Source organism: Syngnathus acus, chromosome 13, assembly GCF_901709675.1.
Source record: "Syngnathus acus chromosome 13, fSynAcu1.2, whole genome shotgun sequence".
Lineage (NCBI taxonomy): Eukaryota > Metazoa > Chordata > Actinopteri > Syngnathiformes > Syngnathidae > Syngnathus > Syngnathus acus.
Window position 1 is genome coordinate 10,072,179 of NC_051098.1, and position 19,084 is coordinate 10,091,262.

The 19,084-nt window shown below is 38.6% G+C and overlaps 1 protein-coding gene across 2 annotated transcripts in view; it reads right to left on the minus strand.

Annotated features, from left to right (window-relative positions):
• Positions 1–14,368: 14,368 nt before the first annotated feature.
• sorl1 (sortilin-related receptor, L(DLR class) A repeats containing) overlaps positions 14,369–19,084 on the minus strand; it is a 32,787-nt gene continuing 28,071 nt past the window's right edge. For both annotated transcript variants that reach the window (XM_037268123.1, XM_037268122.1), the window contains exons 42-48: positions 18,886–19,005; positions 18,618–18,782; positions 17,768–17,942; positions 17,365–17,471; positions 17,083–17,275; positions 16,701–16,913; positions 14,369–16,489 (exon numbers count right to left, since the gene is read on the minus strand). In XM_037268123.1, the coding sequence (XP_037124018.1) occupies positions 16,422–16,489; positions 16,701–16,913; positions 17,083–17,275; positions 17,365–17,471; positions 17,768–17,942; positions 18,618–18,782; positions 18,886–19,005 (1,041 nt within the window). In that variant the 3' untranslated portion in view covers positions 14,369–16,421. The remainder of the gene's footprint in view (positions 16,490–16,700; positions 16,914–17,082; positions 17,276–17,364; positions 17,472–17,767; positions 17,943–18,617; positions 18,783–18,885; positions 19,006–19,084) is intronic.

Genomic DNA, 19,084 nt, shown 5'->3' on the forward strand with positions numbered 1-19,084 from the left:
GATTGTTGTAGGCTATCTAACAATCTCCCAAAACATCTACTTTAATAGCTTTAAACTTATTTCAGAGTGCATCTGAGGCAACCTTGTACTTTAGTTCTATTTTGTTGCTGGATCAACACATGTTCATTTTGATTCATTATTACAAGGGGAAAGGTGGATAAAAAGTAGCTAAACGCCCTTTTCTATTTCTACACTTTAGGTGATGCACAACAGTGACCTAATTCCTGGCGCACCAATAACGCTGGCGCACAAATTAGATTGAGTAATGGCAGTACAACTTTAGGGGATAATAACATGACAAAATAGGCTGAATCAGTTTTTTTTTTTTGCAGAACATTGTGAGGAAATGCTTATGATTGTGCCTCAAAATTCAGAGGATCTAGATTTGAACTTGAGACTATTAGGCTGAGGCCTTTCCGTGTATGGTGAGCAGGCATGGGCTTTCTTCAAAGACTCCTGCTTCTTCTCATCTTCCAAAAACATGCATGTTGGGCTCATTGAAGAATCTAAATAAACTCTAAATAGATGTGAATTTGAGTGTAAATACATGGTTGTGTACATGTGCCCTGTGATCAAGACCGGAATAGGACTGGAGTTTCATAGCTCAGACCAACCCATTCTAGTTAACGTTTTAATGAAGACAAATAAAATATCTAAATTCCGTTTGAATGTGCTTGCAAGATCAAAATCTGTGTTTATTTGAATTAACTTATGATGATAAATAGTTAAAATGGTTAAAACAATTTAGGGCATTTTGCTGTTTTAATTGAATCTTTAAATATGCAGAAGTAACTAGTCCGTTGCATGGAGGGGAAAAAAAATCCTGAACAAAAATAATTCCTAAAAATGTACGTTGTTTGCGAGTACATTCGGCCGTATTTGCCAGTACGTTCAAGCGTATTTCCGAGTGTATTCCAATCAAAGGTATTTAAGTCTCGAAAGTACATTTGAACGTATTTGCCGTGCTTTTTTTTTTTTTTTTTACTCTACCTTGGTAGCTCCACGCCTCCATAGAAATGCAAGGATATGATGCTTTTTTTCTATTTATCTCCCACTCCCGAGTCCCCACACACTTTCTGTCTCTCAAGCAATACCACATTCAACACTGTATGCCTTTCAAAGTCATCGGGTCATTGTAGGGCTACAAAAAACTACAAAACTAAACTTTCAATGAGAACTCTTGGCCTTTCTGACATTTCAAAAAAAACATGATTGAACAACGTAAAGGATTTAAGTGGAACTGTAGTGTTGCTGTTGCTGTGACAAAATGACTTTTCAGAATAAAATTGGGGACATGAGCTCAGCTTCCCTTTCACATAGCAGTTATTAGATACAGCACTTTTGAATCACGTTTTAGGTTTTGTTTTATCAATTGTTGTTTTTATCCTGTTGTAAAGCACTTTGGGTACCAGTTGGCTATTGTAAAGGGCAATGTAAATAAAATGTGATTGATTGATTGATTGATTGATTGATTGATTGATTGATTGATTGATTGATTGATTGATTGGACAAAGTCAGCTAAAAGTGAACAAGTGGTTAAATTGTGGAGGGAAATTGCAGATGTTATGTTGCAATTTTGAGAGAGAAAAAAAAACGTTCCTCAATCCCAGCTCCGACCCCTTTTTCCCTCTCTCCTTTGATTTTTGTTTCTCCTTCAACAGGCTATGCCTCAGCAGCGGTCAGCAAGGTATGCGACTCTATTGACAGCACGAAGTAGGGGGTCCAACACTGATCCGTTCACGAGTCCCGTCCCCCCCATCCTGGCTCAACCAAGCCCTCTGCTAGCTCTTGCCCGCCAAGGTTCAAATACAGGCCTGGCCAACAGTGAATGAACATGACTTTGGGGTGTGTGGGGGTTCGCAGCCTCTTTTCCTATGAGAGTGCTAAAGCAGAGAGGTGCTTTGAAGATGCACTTGAATCTGGAACTAAATGTTGAAATCGTTTCTTTATCATTATCATATAATATTGAACATTTAAAAGGAAATTTATTTACCAGAAATCTGTGGCTTTTTTTCCCCTCAGCTGTTCATTCATGCATGGTTTTTGGTATGTGAAAAGAAGATGGAGTGCCCATAAAAAGCCCATGCAAGCTCAGGGTGAACATGTAAAACGTCACTAAAATGCAACATCTAAAAATCAAATGCTTCTAAATCTATGCAAATTCCAGTACAATTAAAACATTTGAGGGAAGGAATGTGCCTCAACTTTCAAACAAACTTGAAGGTTCATCACTTTTTTATGGGGTAAACGATTTCTCACAATCGCATGCACGGTTTAAGTTTAATATCTCTGTGATTTGTTGATTTTTTTTTTCCTGCAATAGCCAATAAAAGATGAAAGGCTTGAAAAATGAGAGGATCTGATTGTGGCGACAAACTGGAATACCTTGAAAAAGGTCATCTTGGGCATTTCCAACACAAAAGAATATTTTAAACCCAATAAGATGAAAGAAGGAAAGATTAAAAAAATAAAATGATAAAAAGAAGGGTGGCATGAGACTCACAGCCACATGTCAATTTGTAGGCTATACAACACAGACTTATCCAACAGCTAAGAATGTTATAAAACAGTGTTGTATAACATGCACGTTTTAGATTTCAATTATCTGGCAATTATTAAGCAATAGATTGAATAATACAGTTGCAATTTGCATGGAGAAGAACGGCAATGAAATGAAAACATTGAAAACCAAAATAAAATGAAGAATGATAAAAATGATGATTGCTACATACCGCAATCATTGTTTCAACACTACCTAAGCTTCCACAGCAAATGTCTTCGCTCGAATTTGGCAAAATAATATGATAGCTTTGTTGGAAAATGTCTTGCTCATAACAAAAACATCTCTTTAATACAGTTCCCTCCTCTCACTGAGTTTTCTTTACCAGGGGGAGGTTGGCTCTCCTGCAGTTCTGCAGCTGCTTCCTCACCATTTGTCAAGGGCTCCGCTAAAACCCTATTATACGTCTGCGGGAGGGCGTCATTCAGATTGTCATGCAGCCGCGTGGATGAAACACGTCTCGCTCACACAATCACAGGCTGCTGCTACAGTAAGAATGAACGAGATTCGTTGGAAATCCTTCTGATCTCTCTCTTTCTTAGTTCTGTACGAGCAGGTGAATTTCCAAATCTCGGAACAAACAAATGGAGTCCTTCCCTATTTCAATGTGATCGCTTATAAACCTGTTCATTAATTCTATTCTACTACTGTAGTTTGGAATTTTTCTTTACATGATAGTGCTTGGTTGTTTGTAGCGACAATTTATTGGTTTTGAAAAATGCTTCGTTTTAGTTCAGTTATTTGATTTGTTAGTTTTAGGGCCTGAGGATGTCAGCAAAATCAGACAAAGCTCCTTTAAGAAAAATTGTACTACAGGCTATAAAATGCTAGTTCTTGTATCTGTGTGGGGGTCAAGGTGAGGGGCGGGTGAGTGAGTTGGGCAACACTGCTGAGTGCGATGAGCCGATGGCATCTGAAGGCTATTAGCATGGGGAGAATACATTCCGGAACTGGCCAGCCAATACAAACACTCAGCTTGCAATAATGAGGTGTGACTTGATGGCTCTGTTGCCATGGAGATCCACCAACAGGTCAGTGACACTTTCTCACTCACTCCATGTCCATGTACAATATAAATATACGTATTATATGTATTTAAAGGATATCTATTCATGGATGAACTTAATGTCTTGGAGATTTTCCAATCAAGATGGTGCATAGCACAATCAAAGTTGTTACGAATCTTTAATGATCTCCTTCTGGTAAATGACACCAGAGACTGTGTGCCTGGGCTTGTTGAATCTAATTGCAGCATTTGATAAGGTGGACCATAATATTCTTCTAGCTCTTTTGCAGCACCTGGTTGGCATCAGTGGGAGCGCTCTAGAGTGGTTTAGATCCTATTTAGCTGGTAGGACTCTGTTAGTCTAGGTCGCGTTGTCTGCTCCTCTGTCGTATGGTGTTCCACAGGGATCTGTTTCGAGGCCCTTGCTGTTTTCATTTTATTGCTGCTCCTAGGTTCCATCCTACGAAAGTCAGATCTATAGACCGCTAAACAAAAAGGATGTGTTCTCTTTAAGATTACTAAAGAGGATATCAGCATGGATGTCAGTGAATTTTGTCATTTTCAATGAAAAGAAAACAGAAATTCCGGTCCCCCAAGTTGACCTGGACCCACTGGAGTCTAATCTAAAGTCTTATCTAAAGCCAACAGTCTCAAACTTGGGTTTGAAATTGGACTGTGATTTTAAATTGGACCGCCAAATCAGTGACATTTTTGAACAAACAGAAAGATTGTGGTTGCCAGTGAAGATCACTACAGTAAATTGTAAATCTTTATTTTTAATGCTTCAGTTATTTGTTATGGGATTTTTTTCCCCTGAAATATGAAGAAATCAGAGCAGATTGAACAGCAGTCTTTTATATGTAGACTATTTCGACTATTTTACTAACTGGATAGTTCATTAAAATGAAAATTGCAGGAATATTCAGATGTTGACTTTGACATCTTAATTGAAATATACTTTATGACATCAATGTGCTCAATGCCTTTAAGTGTGGTTGGTTTTGCAGGTGATAAATTATGATTTAGGATGTAGAATTACATCCCAAACGGATCGTTTACACCTTTTACATTCAATCATCAAACCTTTTTATCTGGCACCAGACCAGGCCCTGAGCTTATTCACAGTACAGGTACATTCCACCCTCTTGGCCTGTCTTGTGGTTATTTCCAAGCATTGCTGTCTTTCCCAGGTCTCTCTTGGCCTCAGAGTGAAGGCTCTTGGCTGAGCTCCATGCTACACAAAGAACCCGGGCATTCCAGCTGTCTGCCTTTAATCCAGTGTGTCAACTTGTGTTAATGTTGCAGCGTGAAATCTGAGGGCGCAAAGCGGCATGGAATATCTACAAGAAAAAAAAAAAAATGCTAGAATAATTTCTCTGAATAAGGCCACCACACATTGAGCTAGACAGTCAGTGATCATGGTGGATGGTGGCAGTTATTTACGCAAGTATATTTCTATGCATGTATGCGTTTCTAGGTTTTCTGCGGCTGGTGGGGTGAGGGGAACCCAAATGATAAAGCTGATATTGCGTCATCAAGCCCCCTTACAACAAACTAGGATGTTAGTCTAATTAAACGGAAAAGCTGAGAAAAGACAAGCTCATGGCATAATGTGAAGCTAATTCAGCATTTCCGCTCCTCCTCAGGACCCCTGTGGTCCGCTCTGACACACAATGGAGGAATGACACGCTTCTGTGGACAGTTAATTATCTTGGACACACACACACAGATTGGCATCCAACCTCATGCACGGAACTTATGCATGGACCACAGACACAAATTTGGATGAACGTATGCAAGCGTCACACAAGTCAATGTGACCTGCCACACACATACACATTTCTTTTTGTCTGAAATCCAGAATGGCGCTCATTCTTTATGAACATCATGCATATTTTACTACCCGTTTTGGAGTAAGTATTAAGTGACATATTTGTTTGCACTTATTTGACGATTGTATATTTGCAGTATTATTATGTACTTCTTTCCTGTTTTGTCATTTAATTTTTTTTTTCATTTGCCTGTCGGTGACTCATTGTTTCTCGATGTATCAGTTGTTATTAAATTGCTGATCTTTTATTCTTTGTCCTTCTATTATACGTTCATTCTGTCATAAGCCTGATTCCATAATACATCAGTTGCTATGCAGTAGCCGTTTCCCTTATAAAAAAAAAAAAAAAAAAAAAAAAAGCATTGATAAGAATACCTTTAAAGCATCAGATCGATAAGAAGTATCCGTAAGAGTAGATTAAAAGATAGCCATCCCTATTCATTATCGAGAAATGGTCAACTGTAAACTGATCCCGGCTGTGGGCGAATGGTCAACCATCAAGGAAGCACTTGCAGAGATTTTTGGGTTTTCTCAACTTTTAAAGGCAATTCATACACAATTAAACAGGTAAGATGGAATCACTGACAAGCGCTTGCACAAAATTACCTGGATCAACAATCTTGAACAATTATTTGTGCTTCCATTTTTGTTGAAAACATCTGACACAGGAGTGTCCTATTCATTTATGTGGGTGGCTAGAAGCTTGCATAAATTCATCTGAACAAATGATGATGGGAATCAAGAGCTGTTGGCCATGCTTCTCCGTCTGTAGCACTGGAGGCACTGGTTTGAAGGTTATACGGTTTCCTTTCAAGTGTTTACAGACGGCAAAATACCTTTCATGCATTCCCTTGGCTCTGCGACTCAATTCCCTTCAGTCATATGTTGGGCATTTTTCAAGCTGAACTTTATGTTGAAGAGCATCATAAGTGTGGCCCGAGTGGTGTCCTCACACTAGTGGAAGGAAGAGAGAAGTGTTGCCATTTCAGCAGGAGATACAATTTTCCAAGAGTTGTCCAAAGAACAGACTGTTCATCCCTGCAAGTTTTCAACCGACAGTTCATTAATAGGACACACACAACGTGGAAAAAATATCTTTCCAAATGGTTCTCTTCATTTGCTACATTCCCTACGACATGGTCTCAGACAGGAGACAGCAGTTAATGTCTCAAGTCCCAAAGCTTTAATTAACGACCAGTCAGCATGATCTGAAAGAACTTGGTATGCTGTCAGCACACTTTCTGGTTCTCCTCTCAGCTCGACCACACGCATCTCCATTCAAGAGAACCCGCCTGTGTGTCAGAAGAAACAGTTGTCCATTCTGTTAGTCCATCTCCACCTCTGGTGGGCCCATTGTGTCTCCTGCCACTCTATCTTGTGCTGCTATTCCCAATTAGCAGCAGATTCCTGTCCCATTGACACAATGTCTGAATTTCCATGCAGGACATGAACCTGGGGTTTCTAAAAAGATGGGTCTAAGATTTCTTTTAAAATGGAGATAGTCATTAATCTTACTGTTACGGTCAAGTTACTTTCATCCCTCAAGATGCATCTGGTGTTTTGCGTAACGCTGCTCAAACTCATCACAAGTCCAGCTTTTGGTACCATAATGACCTTGAGTGGCTTCTAAGCAGAACCCAGAGCATGAGAATGCCTCTGTATGATCATGTTTCAAACAGCGTAATCAGTATCTTAGCTTGATCATCCATCGATATGTATAAAACCAATTGTATGCAAATTCCTTAATCTTAGGTGAAGATGAGTAAGCTTGCTAAGGTTTTATCTTACTTCACAAAATTGTCGTGTGCCCAAAAATCTTGTGATAATGCTCCCAGTGTAGGATTTTTTTTTTAAGGGGAAGAAGAACAATGCAGTGCGTCAACTGATCAAAATTCTTTTGCACTTGTGATCCTTTTATGAGCAGCAAAACTTTGGGGTCTCATTGTGGCTTTAAAAGAAGATCAAACATTTCCAATGGCCAAGTTTTTGACCTGGCTGAGCCTGTCCTCACAGCCAAGATGTCAACTCTGAGGCAAACCACCCTGGCGTATATAAACAAAAAAAAGAAAAGGAAGAAGAAGGGAAATGATAGAGGGAAAGAGCCAGACTGAACAAAGCTGGGAGTGGAGAGAAAGTGAACACAGTCTCTGTTGTGTGGATGAAGGGCGAACTTGGCACAAATGCTGGGCGGTCTGTAAGAGTATCCTGTCCTGCTCTGCTCCAAGTCTGTCTCCTCAATACTGTCTTTGTCCTCACAATGCACACAGTGACACTGAGAATGCACACACAGCAACACCTGGTTCCTCAAACACTGTCCCCTCCTACTTCTCCAAAGAGCAAAGTATGACAACGGGCCTTCATATACGTCGTGCAGGATGTAACACAATTCATCAAAAACCCTCATTGACTTCAGATCAGCTCACATCTGGTGAAGGTTTACAAGTTGAGGGCATGTGACAATTCCTCAGAGGTTCTCTGCTAAGCGTTGAGGCGTTTCAAACGATGGACCAAAGAGGAAAATCAGAAATCAGGAAATTGGGCATGGACACTCTCAACAGGAAGTAACTTTTATGCTATCATGGATGGACGGACAGCCGGACGAGAAACTTAGTGGATGTTACAGACAGAGAAGAAGAAAATGCAAGAGGCCTTTTCCTTTTAGTAACCTGACCTACAGAGAGAGAAGAAAAGGCCACGATAATGGAAGAAAGGACCGTTGTCCAAGAACCAAGAAAAAGGCAGATTACAGCCGAGCCTGGTGTCGGGTATACAGGCCATCAATCCCGGCCGATTGCATTGCAAATATATTAGGACGTGGTAGTTTACCCCTTCCTGACTCCAATGCCTCAACTCTCTAACTAGCTAGTATTGTGTCACCATTCGATGAACTGTTATGATTTATTATTCTTTTGTTCATGCTGAAGTATGTTTGGATTACATTTTCATGACGCTGCCTTAGAACAATGGATTCATCCATGTGAATTTTCGCTGTCTGAAATTCCTAAGTAATGAGAAGTTCTCCCCAGCAATGAACCCTCATCCTTTTCATTTTAGAGGATCTCTTCTTTGACAGTCTCCTGTTGTTAATGAAAACACAAAAAGACTGTTTGTTCCAGGCAGGATCCCCCCCGTAATACGAGGCAAATCTTCTCCTCTATTCCTCACTTTCTGATTCCCCCTGACCGTTAACATACTTGAACAAAAGCCACAATTTTTTTCTTACGTGAAAACATCTTTACTTTTTAATCCTAAAAAGGTTCTATTGCATTAAAACAAATATGATGATAAATTATGGAATGTCACTGGATGAGAAGTATAAATAGAAGAAATCTGCCATCCAACTCATCTACATGTAACACAAATCAAGTAATAAATTTAAGACAGTCAATAAAGTGAGGCTTCTTCAATACTGGTGTACAATCATTTTAAAACCTCAACAATACATACAAGTATTTATCCAAAACATCTCCCATCTCACATTCAGTCCATCCAAATCCCATCATCTAAAAATTATGCCACTTCCTCGCACCCTATTGTTTATTTTATCTCATCCTCGACATCTATCCCACACAGCAAAACAGCAGAATGATCAATCACCCGGCAGCCTCACACTGCTGCCATTGTCATCACCATACCAGAGTCAAGGAACCTCTGTTTGCATCCTTTCTCGGACGGGTCTAATAGTCCAGCCTTTGTCCAACCCGCCCATATTGATGGAATCTGAAAGTAAGCAGAATCTCTATGGATATCAACAGCAGTACTGCAGAACAATGGCACAAGTTTGAGAACAAATGCACCCTTTATGTCTAGTGGGGGGGCTGTGGAAATGGGCTGTGTATATTCTTATACTATAGATGGAAATGAGAATTCACTCCTTGCACTGCCACACTTATAATCGTGCAAACATGCGCATCTATAAACAAGTACGGGGAGCCACCATTGTACATCTATGGCCCAGACTATCCTTGCATCTTTTCTGCCATTCTCCCTTGATGGCTCTATCCTTCTGACCCTTTGACAGCATCAATGGGGGAGGGCGCTATTAGTTGAAGCAATGGGGGGTCGCATCAGACACACAACTCCTGCTTTTGCCTGAGGAAATGCAACAACTCTGTGGGGTCAAAAAAGCGGTCTTGACATTATAGCCTTTTCTGTTGATGCTTTTAAACAGCAGGAACGGCGTAACACAAACACCATCATTCCCTGTTTGGCATCACAAACTTGGTCAATAAAGCTGATTCTGATCATGCTCTGTATACAGTCAGTGAATAGTGGGCTCACTTATCAAAATCAGTTCCACTTTTAAAAAAAGAGTTTATTATTCGTTTGAGAGAAACACCATGAAAATACTGAGTAGCTATGCAACACTGCAAAATTACATTTAACAATAAAAACCTTTGTTTACAAAATAAAAGTATTACAGGGGACATATTAAGCATTGTTTTCACAATTTCAAACAGTTTCACGTGTGTGTTTTGTCAAAATGCCCCAAGAATTAGAATCTCGGCAAACTTTATGCACCAAATTACTTGACTTGCTCAAATTAGCTTTTTACAGGCCCTGTCTAATGCAAGTGAATGACTACTAAACCTGCCCCAAGGTCAAAGTCAAGCCCCACAGAACCCAGAACAAGTTGTCCTGCCTCTTCTTGTGCCATAAATGAAGCAGATGTTGCAGAATCTCTTTGTAAATGTGCAAATATATTGACAGCCCAAACACAAAACCTCCTGATTGGTGGATCTCACCCTGATGAATAGCAATCTGGAAGCACACAATTGTTGTTGTTTTTTTAATTAGTTTTCTTAAAATATATATATTTTCGGATAGGAGATTTTGTATTTTGATCACCAATATAGATCACTGGTACTTAACCTTGTTGAAGTTACTGAACTCGGTTTAAGACATGCATTCACTAAACTCTTTGGAAGTGAAAAAAAATAGTGTTTTTTTTTTTATTCAAAATATTCATAGAACAAAACCCATGAAGCATGAATTTCATCAAACAAAAACTCCATCTAAATCAATGAATATTTACTGCAAATAAATGTGACGGTTGCTGTTGCATTAGGTCAAGTCAAGTGAATTTTATTTTTATAGCGTCAATAATTCCCCACAAAAGTTGTTTCAAGGCACTTTACACAAGAAAAGCAAATAAACTCCCATAAGCAAAAACTTCTAGTAGGGAAGAAATTTCAATTGCCAAATGCAAAGAACACTGGAAACAAACAATCTCAATATTTTGTACTCACCAGAGATGATTATTTTTACTGTTAGATGACAATCCCCTCCTTTCTTTGCACCTGCATGTAAGGAAGTAGTTTGGTCTGGAAGGAGCGAATAAATCATTTTCCACGTTTAAACAAGCCAGCCAGCAATGGTGTTGGTTGACACATCTTCATATGGGGAGAGATTTGTGTCAAATTTATTCACACAAATACATCCGCACTTTTCACGTGTTTTGCAAATGTATTTGTGATTTTCGCAAATTTTTTTGCAGATTACAAATATATGCGTGATTTGTGCATTTATTATTTGTAAATATTCAAGTCCGCGCGTGAATTGTAGAATCTGCGTTGATGGCTCAAGGACATGTCCATTTATTTTTGACACAAACGTCACACCGTTTCAAGAAATCCACACGCACAAGTGTCAGATATTCACGTGTTGAAAGGCAATTGCTTTTCCATCCGCGGGGAGGCAGTGTTGCTATCTTCATTGACGTGCGCGGACGTCATGCTACGGCAAATCAAATTAGACAAACTACATTAGATAAAAATATTTTGTACTCTATATATATCGTTTACATTTGTTCAATTGAACTTGCACCTTATGCTTCGTGTAGTAAATTAAACCTAAATGTAATCTGTCCATCCATCCATCTATCAATCTATCTATTTTGATCACCCAATTATCAATTTACTTCTTTTATCTTTAGTGTTTGTGTGTAAATTAATTTGAGTATACTGATAATTTTATTTATGATGGGCAGTGTGGGATTGTTTATATACTTGAACAAACATCAGTTCGAATAATTACATTCAAAAAATAAATCTTATTATGATTTGTATTATTACAAATATTAATCAAAGGTAGTGATTTCCCACCAGAGAGTCAAAACATTTAGGATTATAGTCCACAGTAAATATGTTAAGAGCCTCATTACAAGTTAATTTTACCAGCTAGTATGGTTGTAAATTCTGGCTTTTCCTTTTAGCGTCGAAATCATTATTAGTTAAAATATTCTCTGATTTTAAAAAAACTTAAAAGTAATAAACGGAAGTAACGTATCACTCTACACCGTCAGTAATATTTAAAAAAAAAAAAACATGTTACTTGCAAATATGTAATATGTAATGCAGTACATTTTGACATCCACTTTTTTTGTCAACATGTTCAAAAACTGTTTGTGACAAGAAAATTGAACCTTGAACAAACCCTCTCGAGAACTCAACATTCATCACCTTTGCAAGTATTTACAAACATTCTCCCCTCAGTGGGGTTTGGGTTTATGAATCTAGGGACAGAAGCAATGGTTGGCTGCAAAGTTAGCGCTGATCAACTAATCAGAGAATGGAAAAATACAGAGGTCACCTTGAGGCTGAGAATGATGACTCTAATGATTGGTTTTAATAAAAAAGTAAATCGTATGTATGTGTCATGGCCACCACTTTTGGCATTGAAGGTCCTGGGTAGATTACATTGACATGGCAGATCCTGATATCTGATGGCACAAAAAAAACCTCCAACATACTGTACAACAGTAAGTTGGCCAGCCAAGAAACATTCATGACATTATGAATGAATATAATACTCATAGACTCTTGGAGTTTAATTTACTTTGTAAATATAAATGAGTGCTTGATGAAGACCTTGTTGGCCTTGAATGAGCAGCATTGGTTGTGACAAACCGTAGAAGTATCTCAAGGGCTTTCGATGCTACATTGTGATGACAAATGATGGCCAAGCGATGTGGCATGATCAGCTGGGGGCAATAGTGACCAGGCACTGCTTGCCATAATCATACAAAATCTGAAGTGTGATTTAAGCAAGTAGGGTAAATGTAAAAGAATTCTGCAAACCCCTTGAGGTCTGATTTAACAGTATAACCATTGATATGGGTTAGGATGGTATTGGTAGATATGCCAACTAACTACCTCTTACACAAATAAAAGAAAATAGTGCAGACTCTGAAATGTACTTGAGAGCAAAAATGTAAATGATGTTTTTTGACAGTCATCCATCCATCCAATTATACGCAAAACACATTTTGGGTAATAAAAGAAACTTCTCTGCATACAAAATAGTTTTGACTGGAAAGTGGATATACTGTATACCACAATGCTGCACTATGTTGTCAAAATGTCAATATCATACGGACAGCCATGCACCTTTGAGACGGCGGCCATGATTGTCCACTACGTCAACAATGCAGTCTAATGGCAAAGCGGTCATCTGGCAGGCTTTGTCCAGATGAGCACACTCCGCTTTGTTGTTTGCCGCTTTAACTTCCCTCCGATGAGAGAGTTTCTCAAACGCTGGCTTTCACCTTAACTCCACTCTGTTGACCTTCGACACCAGCAAGTCGCAAAAACCTCTTGACCCACATCTTAACCCTTGGAGAGTGAGACAAGTGGTTTGTTGTTGTAGACTTGTCTTCAATTGGCCTGAGTTACAGAAAAAATACTTCTTAATACAAAAAAAAAACGGGAGGTGTTACACTTTCTGTTGAATTTGATGTGCTTTAACAAATCAATAAGAGGACGGAAAAACGCTCACATAATTGTGGGAAAGGCTATAAAGTACCCAAAAGTGATACTTGGGAACACAGAGGACGATTCCTCAGTTTTGTGCACCATGGGCTGTATGTCAACCAAAAGTTTTGTTTGCTTTTATTTTTGCATAATGTGTAAGTAAAACAATTAGTGGGAATTTATGAGGGTAAAAGTATGACAGATTCTTATTTCAAAAATTGCAGTGGTGGAAAACTGGGTGTTGCCAGAAATAAGAAGAATGAAGTAATGTACACAAATGTGAAAATAATGCACCAGCAAAGTACCAAAATGTTTCTACTGATTGCTGGCCAGCTTGCTGGACCTGTGAGTTGAATTTGCATCTGCCAGCACTAAAGTACTGATTTTGAAGGCCGTGGGAAGATTACAGCATGGTAGCGCATACTGAAAGTAATGCAGCCAAGAGAAACACAAGGAAATCAAGAGAACAGACTGCTAGGAATTAAGAATTATAACTACATAGAACACATGTTAGTCAGTGCTTCTGATAGTTTAGGCCAGCAGAGAAGGCCTTGATGGTTAATCACTGATAAATTGGTGTGAATGTGAGGATGAATGGTTGTTTGTCTATAAGTGTTTTAAAATATTGTATATTCCTGCCATATTGTTGAAATGCTGAAATTACCTTGGTTTCAAAGCGCACCAAAGGATCTACTGCCCTCTCGTGGACCATATGAAAACAGCCTCCACCAAGTTGGAGGTCTGACGATCAGCACACACACACACGTTTTGATGATGGCTTGAATGAGTTAAAATTGAATCTTTGCAACTCAATTCTATAATATACTATGCAACTAAAATAAGGAAGTGGAGCAACTGTACATGGAATTATAATGTATATTCTATTTGTGTAATTTAATACTGTACAGCATATTCTTATATACACACTTCAAAAAATATATTTTTATGCTTTACCGTGAAGATGCTTAAACGTTTCTTTGATCAAATGTTGAATCATGTTTCTATTAAGATTAGAATGTGCCATCTGATGTTCCAAGTGCACAGAAGAAAATATCAAAAATAGTAAAATAAATATCTAACAGTTTCCAAACTTCAAATTTTTATGCTATACATTTTGTTTGTCAAGGTTAGGGTATGTTGAAGATGCCCTCTTATCGATTGGCTTATCAGATACGGCACACTGTACCCAGCAAATGTTCAGAGTAAAAGTGACAATAAAATGGAATTTTAATCACCTTTATTTCAGCATAAGTGGTTTTTGAAAACACCTCACACTGTTTCTTAAACTGTTTTTTTTTTATTTGCAACCTCTGAGTAAGCAAACAAGACATCAATATCATCAAAAATGGCCAAGGCCAGATTTCCATGCCAAACAACACTTTGAAGCAAACGTTGACAAAGACAAGTGGGGCGCAAATGGCCAAAAACAATAATTACACTTTGTACATGAGTTTTAAAAGTTGCTTAAAAGTATCCCCAAAAGCAAATTGGAAAAAAGCAGTGATTTGACAAAACTGAACAAATGCCCAAGAAATAGCATCATCCTAATGTGACAGTGTATGCATATAGGTGCAACATTGTTTTCTATCATTCATTATACAGACACCTGATGAGTCTTATAAGGCATTATGTGGTCAAACGCAAACAAAAATTACATTAAATTGAAAAAAAAATTTGTAGAGAGCAAACAACCATTGCCAGAAAAAATAAAAAAATAAAGTTAAGGCCAAGACTACACAAAAAGACGTGGAACGCAATCGAAAAAGCCCCAAAAAAAAAAAAGAGGAAGCAGTACCTCGAAGCATTTCCACACAAAAAGACAAACAAATAAAGAGCATGTGCTGACCACTGTGGAATGGTTTCTTACAGACCCACTGTAATAAGAATGAAGAATCAATCACATAAAAGTCACAGATAGTGAGGGAAGAATGAGATGATTACAAAATACATTCATGAAGACTTCTTAAAAAGAACAACAAGTCAAAATCAAGCAGAGGACCCAACGGCTCAAACTCAGAGGCTACACACAACTTTTCAGTTAAAAGACTACCATACATACAATCGGGGGACGGGTAAGTGGGAGGTAGGTGACATGAGTGACTTCATTTTCAATGCGGACACGTTTAGGGATGTGCGACAAAGAGCTTGTTATACACATGGTCTTTAAAAATGTTTAAAAAAAAAAACGAGGTTAGTATTAAGCCATGCAGACTATCTGATCTGGGGAGTGGGGTTGCTCAGTAAAATCTTCATTCAAACTCTGAATGTGAATCCTAACAGCAGCTACTTATCTATCTATTCCTCGGCTACTATCTGCATTATAACCCGCCAAGTGATCCATTACCATTTAAAGAGCAGGGTGGACCTAACCCGTGAAGATGATGACGGTGGTGCTTCGCTGGTACCCAAAACAATTCCCTGAGAACTCCAAACGTGGCGACTACATTTATGGCAAAAAGGCTGGGGATGATCACTTTGACTAGTTTTAGAAAAATCAAAATATACAGTATATTTTACAAAATAATATGGTGCAGCATTACAAAGATAGGATGTATTAAAAGCCAATATTTACAGATAGCTCTAATGAATTCAGGTGATGCTTAAAAGGGAAATTCAACCTCCCAAAGCTTGGAATTATCCAATCATTTTGGCACGTGTCAACATATAAACATACAACAGTGTGCTGGTGGTGGAAAATCGAAACAAAACAAGTTTATCGATGTAACAAAGCAGTCTCTAGAATGTTGTTTTATAATGTTGAACATTCAGCTCGTTCCCAAATCAAAGACAATTCAAATTCTACAGATGATATCTGATTGACAGCTGACTATTCTGACTCGCTCATACGGGATGAAAAGTTGTGTTTGCTGTGATATGTCGATGTCTAAACATACATTTGCCTTTTTTGTATTCTTCTATTTTCTTATGCGACTCATGTTTTTGTTTTATATGTGCATTTGTATGTTTGTTTTTTTGCATTCTATATTTAAGTCTCTGGATGCTTATTTTGGCTTTAAGCAATGGACCACTCAAAACGGGTTTGTCGTTTCACGTCGTACTCAACAAACGCTAAATTCTTCACAGTATGCCTCAGTGTCCAACACAACCTCCATATATTCTTTTCTTATAAAAAATAAGTTATTGCGCATCCAAAAAAGTGCATTGTAGATTTGAAAAATATCTCTATCTCTCATTTCTTCATGTTTCTTTCTAATTAGGTGGCTTCCTGTCAAGGAGGGGAGAAGAGAAGTACGTAAAAGGAGAGAGGCTGCGCTACGCAATGACCATGGGAACGTCGTCTGAGAAGCCGCTAATCATGGGCGCATCTTCGTCATCATCCACTGGGGAGCAGAAAGAGGGATAAAGTTCAAACCGGGATTTCTTTTTGAATTATCCTTAGTGATGTAACATGACTTTAAGGACAATGTCACAGATAACTCGATACTTCAGATAATATTTGAAATGTCACTAAAACATGCAACAAGCTACTACTGGTAGGCAAAAAATGTATCCTGCAAGATATGACATTATCAATAAAAACATTTTACTCACCTAATTCATCCCCAGAGGAGAAGATGGCAGAGCCTAGGCGTGAGTTATAGTGGGAGTTGGCGAAGGCGGTAAAATTGTTTTGTAGTCGACGGTGTCTGAGGTAGAGTATCACCAAACCGCCACATACTCCCAGCAGCAGCAAGAAGAGGACTGGAACCACGACTGCCGCCATGTCCTCAGAGTGGCCTTCACTTGCTGAGGCCTCACTTGCTCCTAGAAACGCAAAACAAGCAAACTTAGTACCTCTTCTGAGGTTTGCAAACACATGTATGGGACTTGCTCTCAACAGTTTCCAAAGGATTGTAATGAAAGGTAGAGTCATCCATTATATGCATTAAAAAAATAGAAAAATAGAAGATGGAAAAATTGTATGATTCAATACCTGCTCTAAGTTGATTATACAGCAGCACTGCGGGCTCGCCACACAGTTGGCTGTTGAGCAAGCAGCGCGCTTGGACATAGAACGTGTAGTTGTGTCCAATCTGCAGGCTGCTGATGCGGAAGTAGGTCTCGAGAGTATTTCCCAGGAAGGTTGTCTTGTTGGTCAAACTGTCGTACACGTGCACCTCATACCCCTGTAAACAATTAGCGTTCAAAATAAAGCTCTAGCGAATAAGAGCCGAGACTACTGCAACTACTTTCACAGCAATGATGAGTCTCTCACCCTGCTCTCATTGAAATTCTTCTCTTTGACTGCTAGGCTCTTCCAGAGCAAGAATACGTGGTCATTCTCAGTCAGTATCTTCACGGCCTCAGGAGCTGGAAGTGGAACTGCAGCAGAAAGAAAGTCAATTTCTAAGAAATATCAAACAAAACAAAACAAACACAAATACAGTAGACAAAACAAAACTATATTTTTAGAATTAAAAATAACATCTGCATACTGTATGAGTGATGGCTGCTGAACTACAGTTTATTTGTATGTATCTCCAACGGCTCATGATTAAATCATTACATGGCATCCAACTACTCATGGGCGAAGAGATGCCAATTGTCCATGCACAGATCAGACCGTAAGTATTCATGTGTTAGATGTTCCAACAAATCAACATGAGGTTGCTTCATACCAGTGCTGAGAGTGAAGCTGGCTTCCTTGCTCATGTTGCGGAGACGGACTGAGATGCTGTAACGTCCTCCAGGCTCCAGGCCTTTCAACTGGTACTCCACTGTGTTGTTCTGGGAAGCTACTTTGTAGTCCCGCTCCACCTTGCGGATGGCATCCCATACATGGATTGCATATGTCTAAACAAAAAGACCAGAAACATGAGATGAAATAATATTTCTCTTAGGTTCCAGGTGCGTGCGATCATCTCATGTCAGTTAAATGGTCTACTTACCTAGAACTTCACAACAGTTAATACTACTGGCATGTCTGACGTTCAAAATTTAGTACATTTGCAAGGAGGTTGTCTTCACAATAACAAAAGCGCATGTAAAAATATAATGGCAATAGAAATACATAAAGAAAACCATAATATTTGTAAATGCAGTACATATCTATTATTTCATTCTACAGTAATTTTATAATTAGTATGTAATGCTTCTTAGATTATGATTTTTTTTTCTTGGCAGACAAATTTATGAAAAATCGAACAATTGGAAAAAGAAAAAATTTAAAAAATGAGAAATTGATGGGCCTATATTAAGGAACAAATAGGATTGATTTCTTTTTCAGAGTTTGTCCATTGTGTTCTTATTTCGACCTATACAGGAGGTTTACGTACATATGAAAGAGTTCCACGCATTGGGCAGCGATGACTTGGTACGCAAGTCGCCTCCATTAACGCAATAGTTAATTCATAATTACAGAAAATATTAGTTGGGCATTAATATAAAACAATCTAATGAAAAGCAGTGCGATGGTGAGGCATTTGCACTCATCATAATCATGATTACATAAAGAGACGAGAGTTGTACCAGAGAAGTGTTTGGTGTATCATATGGTGGCTGCCACTTAAGTGTGACCTCTGTCTTGTCTATATTCACACGATGGAGATTCCTGGGTGGTAGCCGTTCATTGGGAATCATTTTGACCACAACATGCTCTGACGGAGGACCCAAGTAGGGAGAGACAGCCCGTACCTAAAGCCCAAACAAAGCAAAGATTAGATGACTCGGCCTTTCTCAGCCTAACAAACAATGCAACTGATAATGGCAAAAGGAAGCGTGTCCGTAAAAGACTCACCAGAAAAAGATACTGTTCGCCACTGTTCACAGTCAACGTCAGATTGGTAAGAGTGGTGCGGATTTGATAAGGACTATGGTACAACTCCAGGAAGGATGTAGCATAAAACACACCGTACACCTACAAATAAACATAAGGTCAACACCATCATTAAATTTTGAATCAAAAAGTTGGTAATTTGACAATGACACGTTTAACA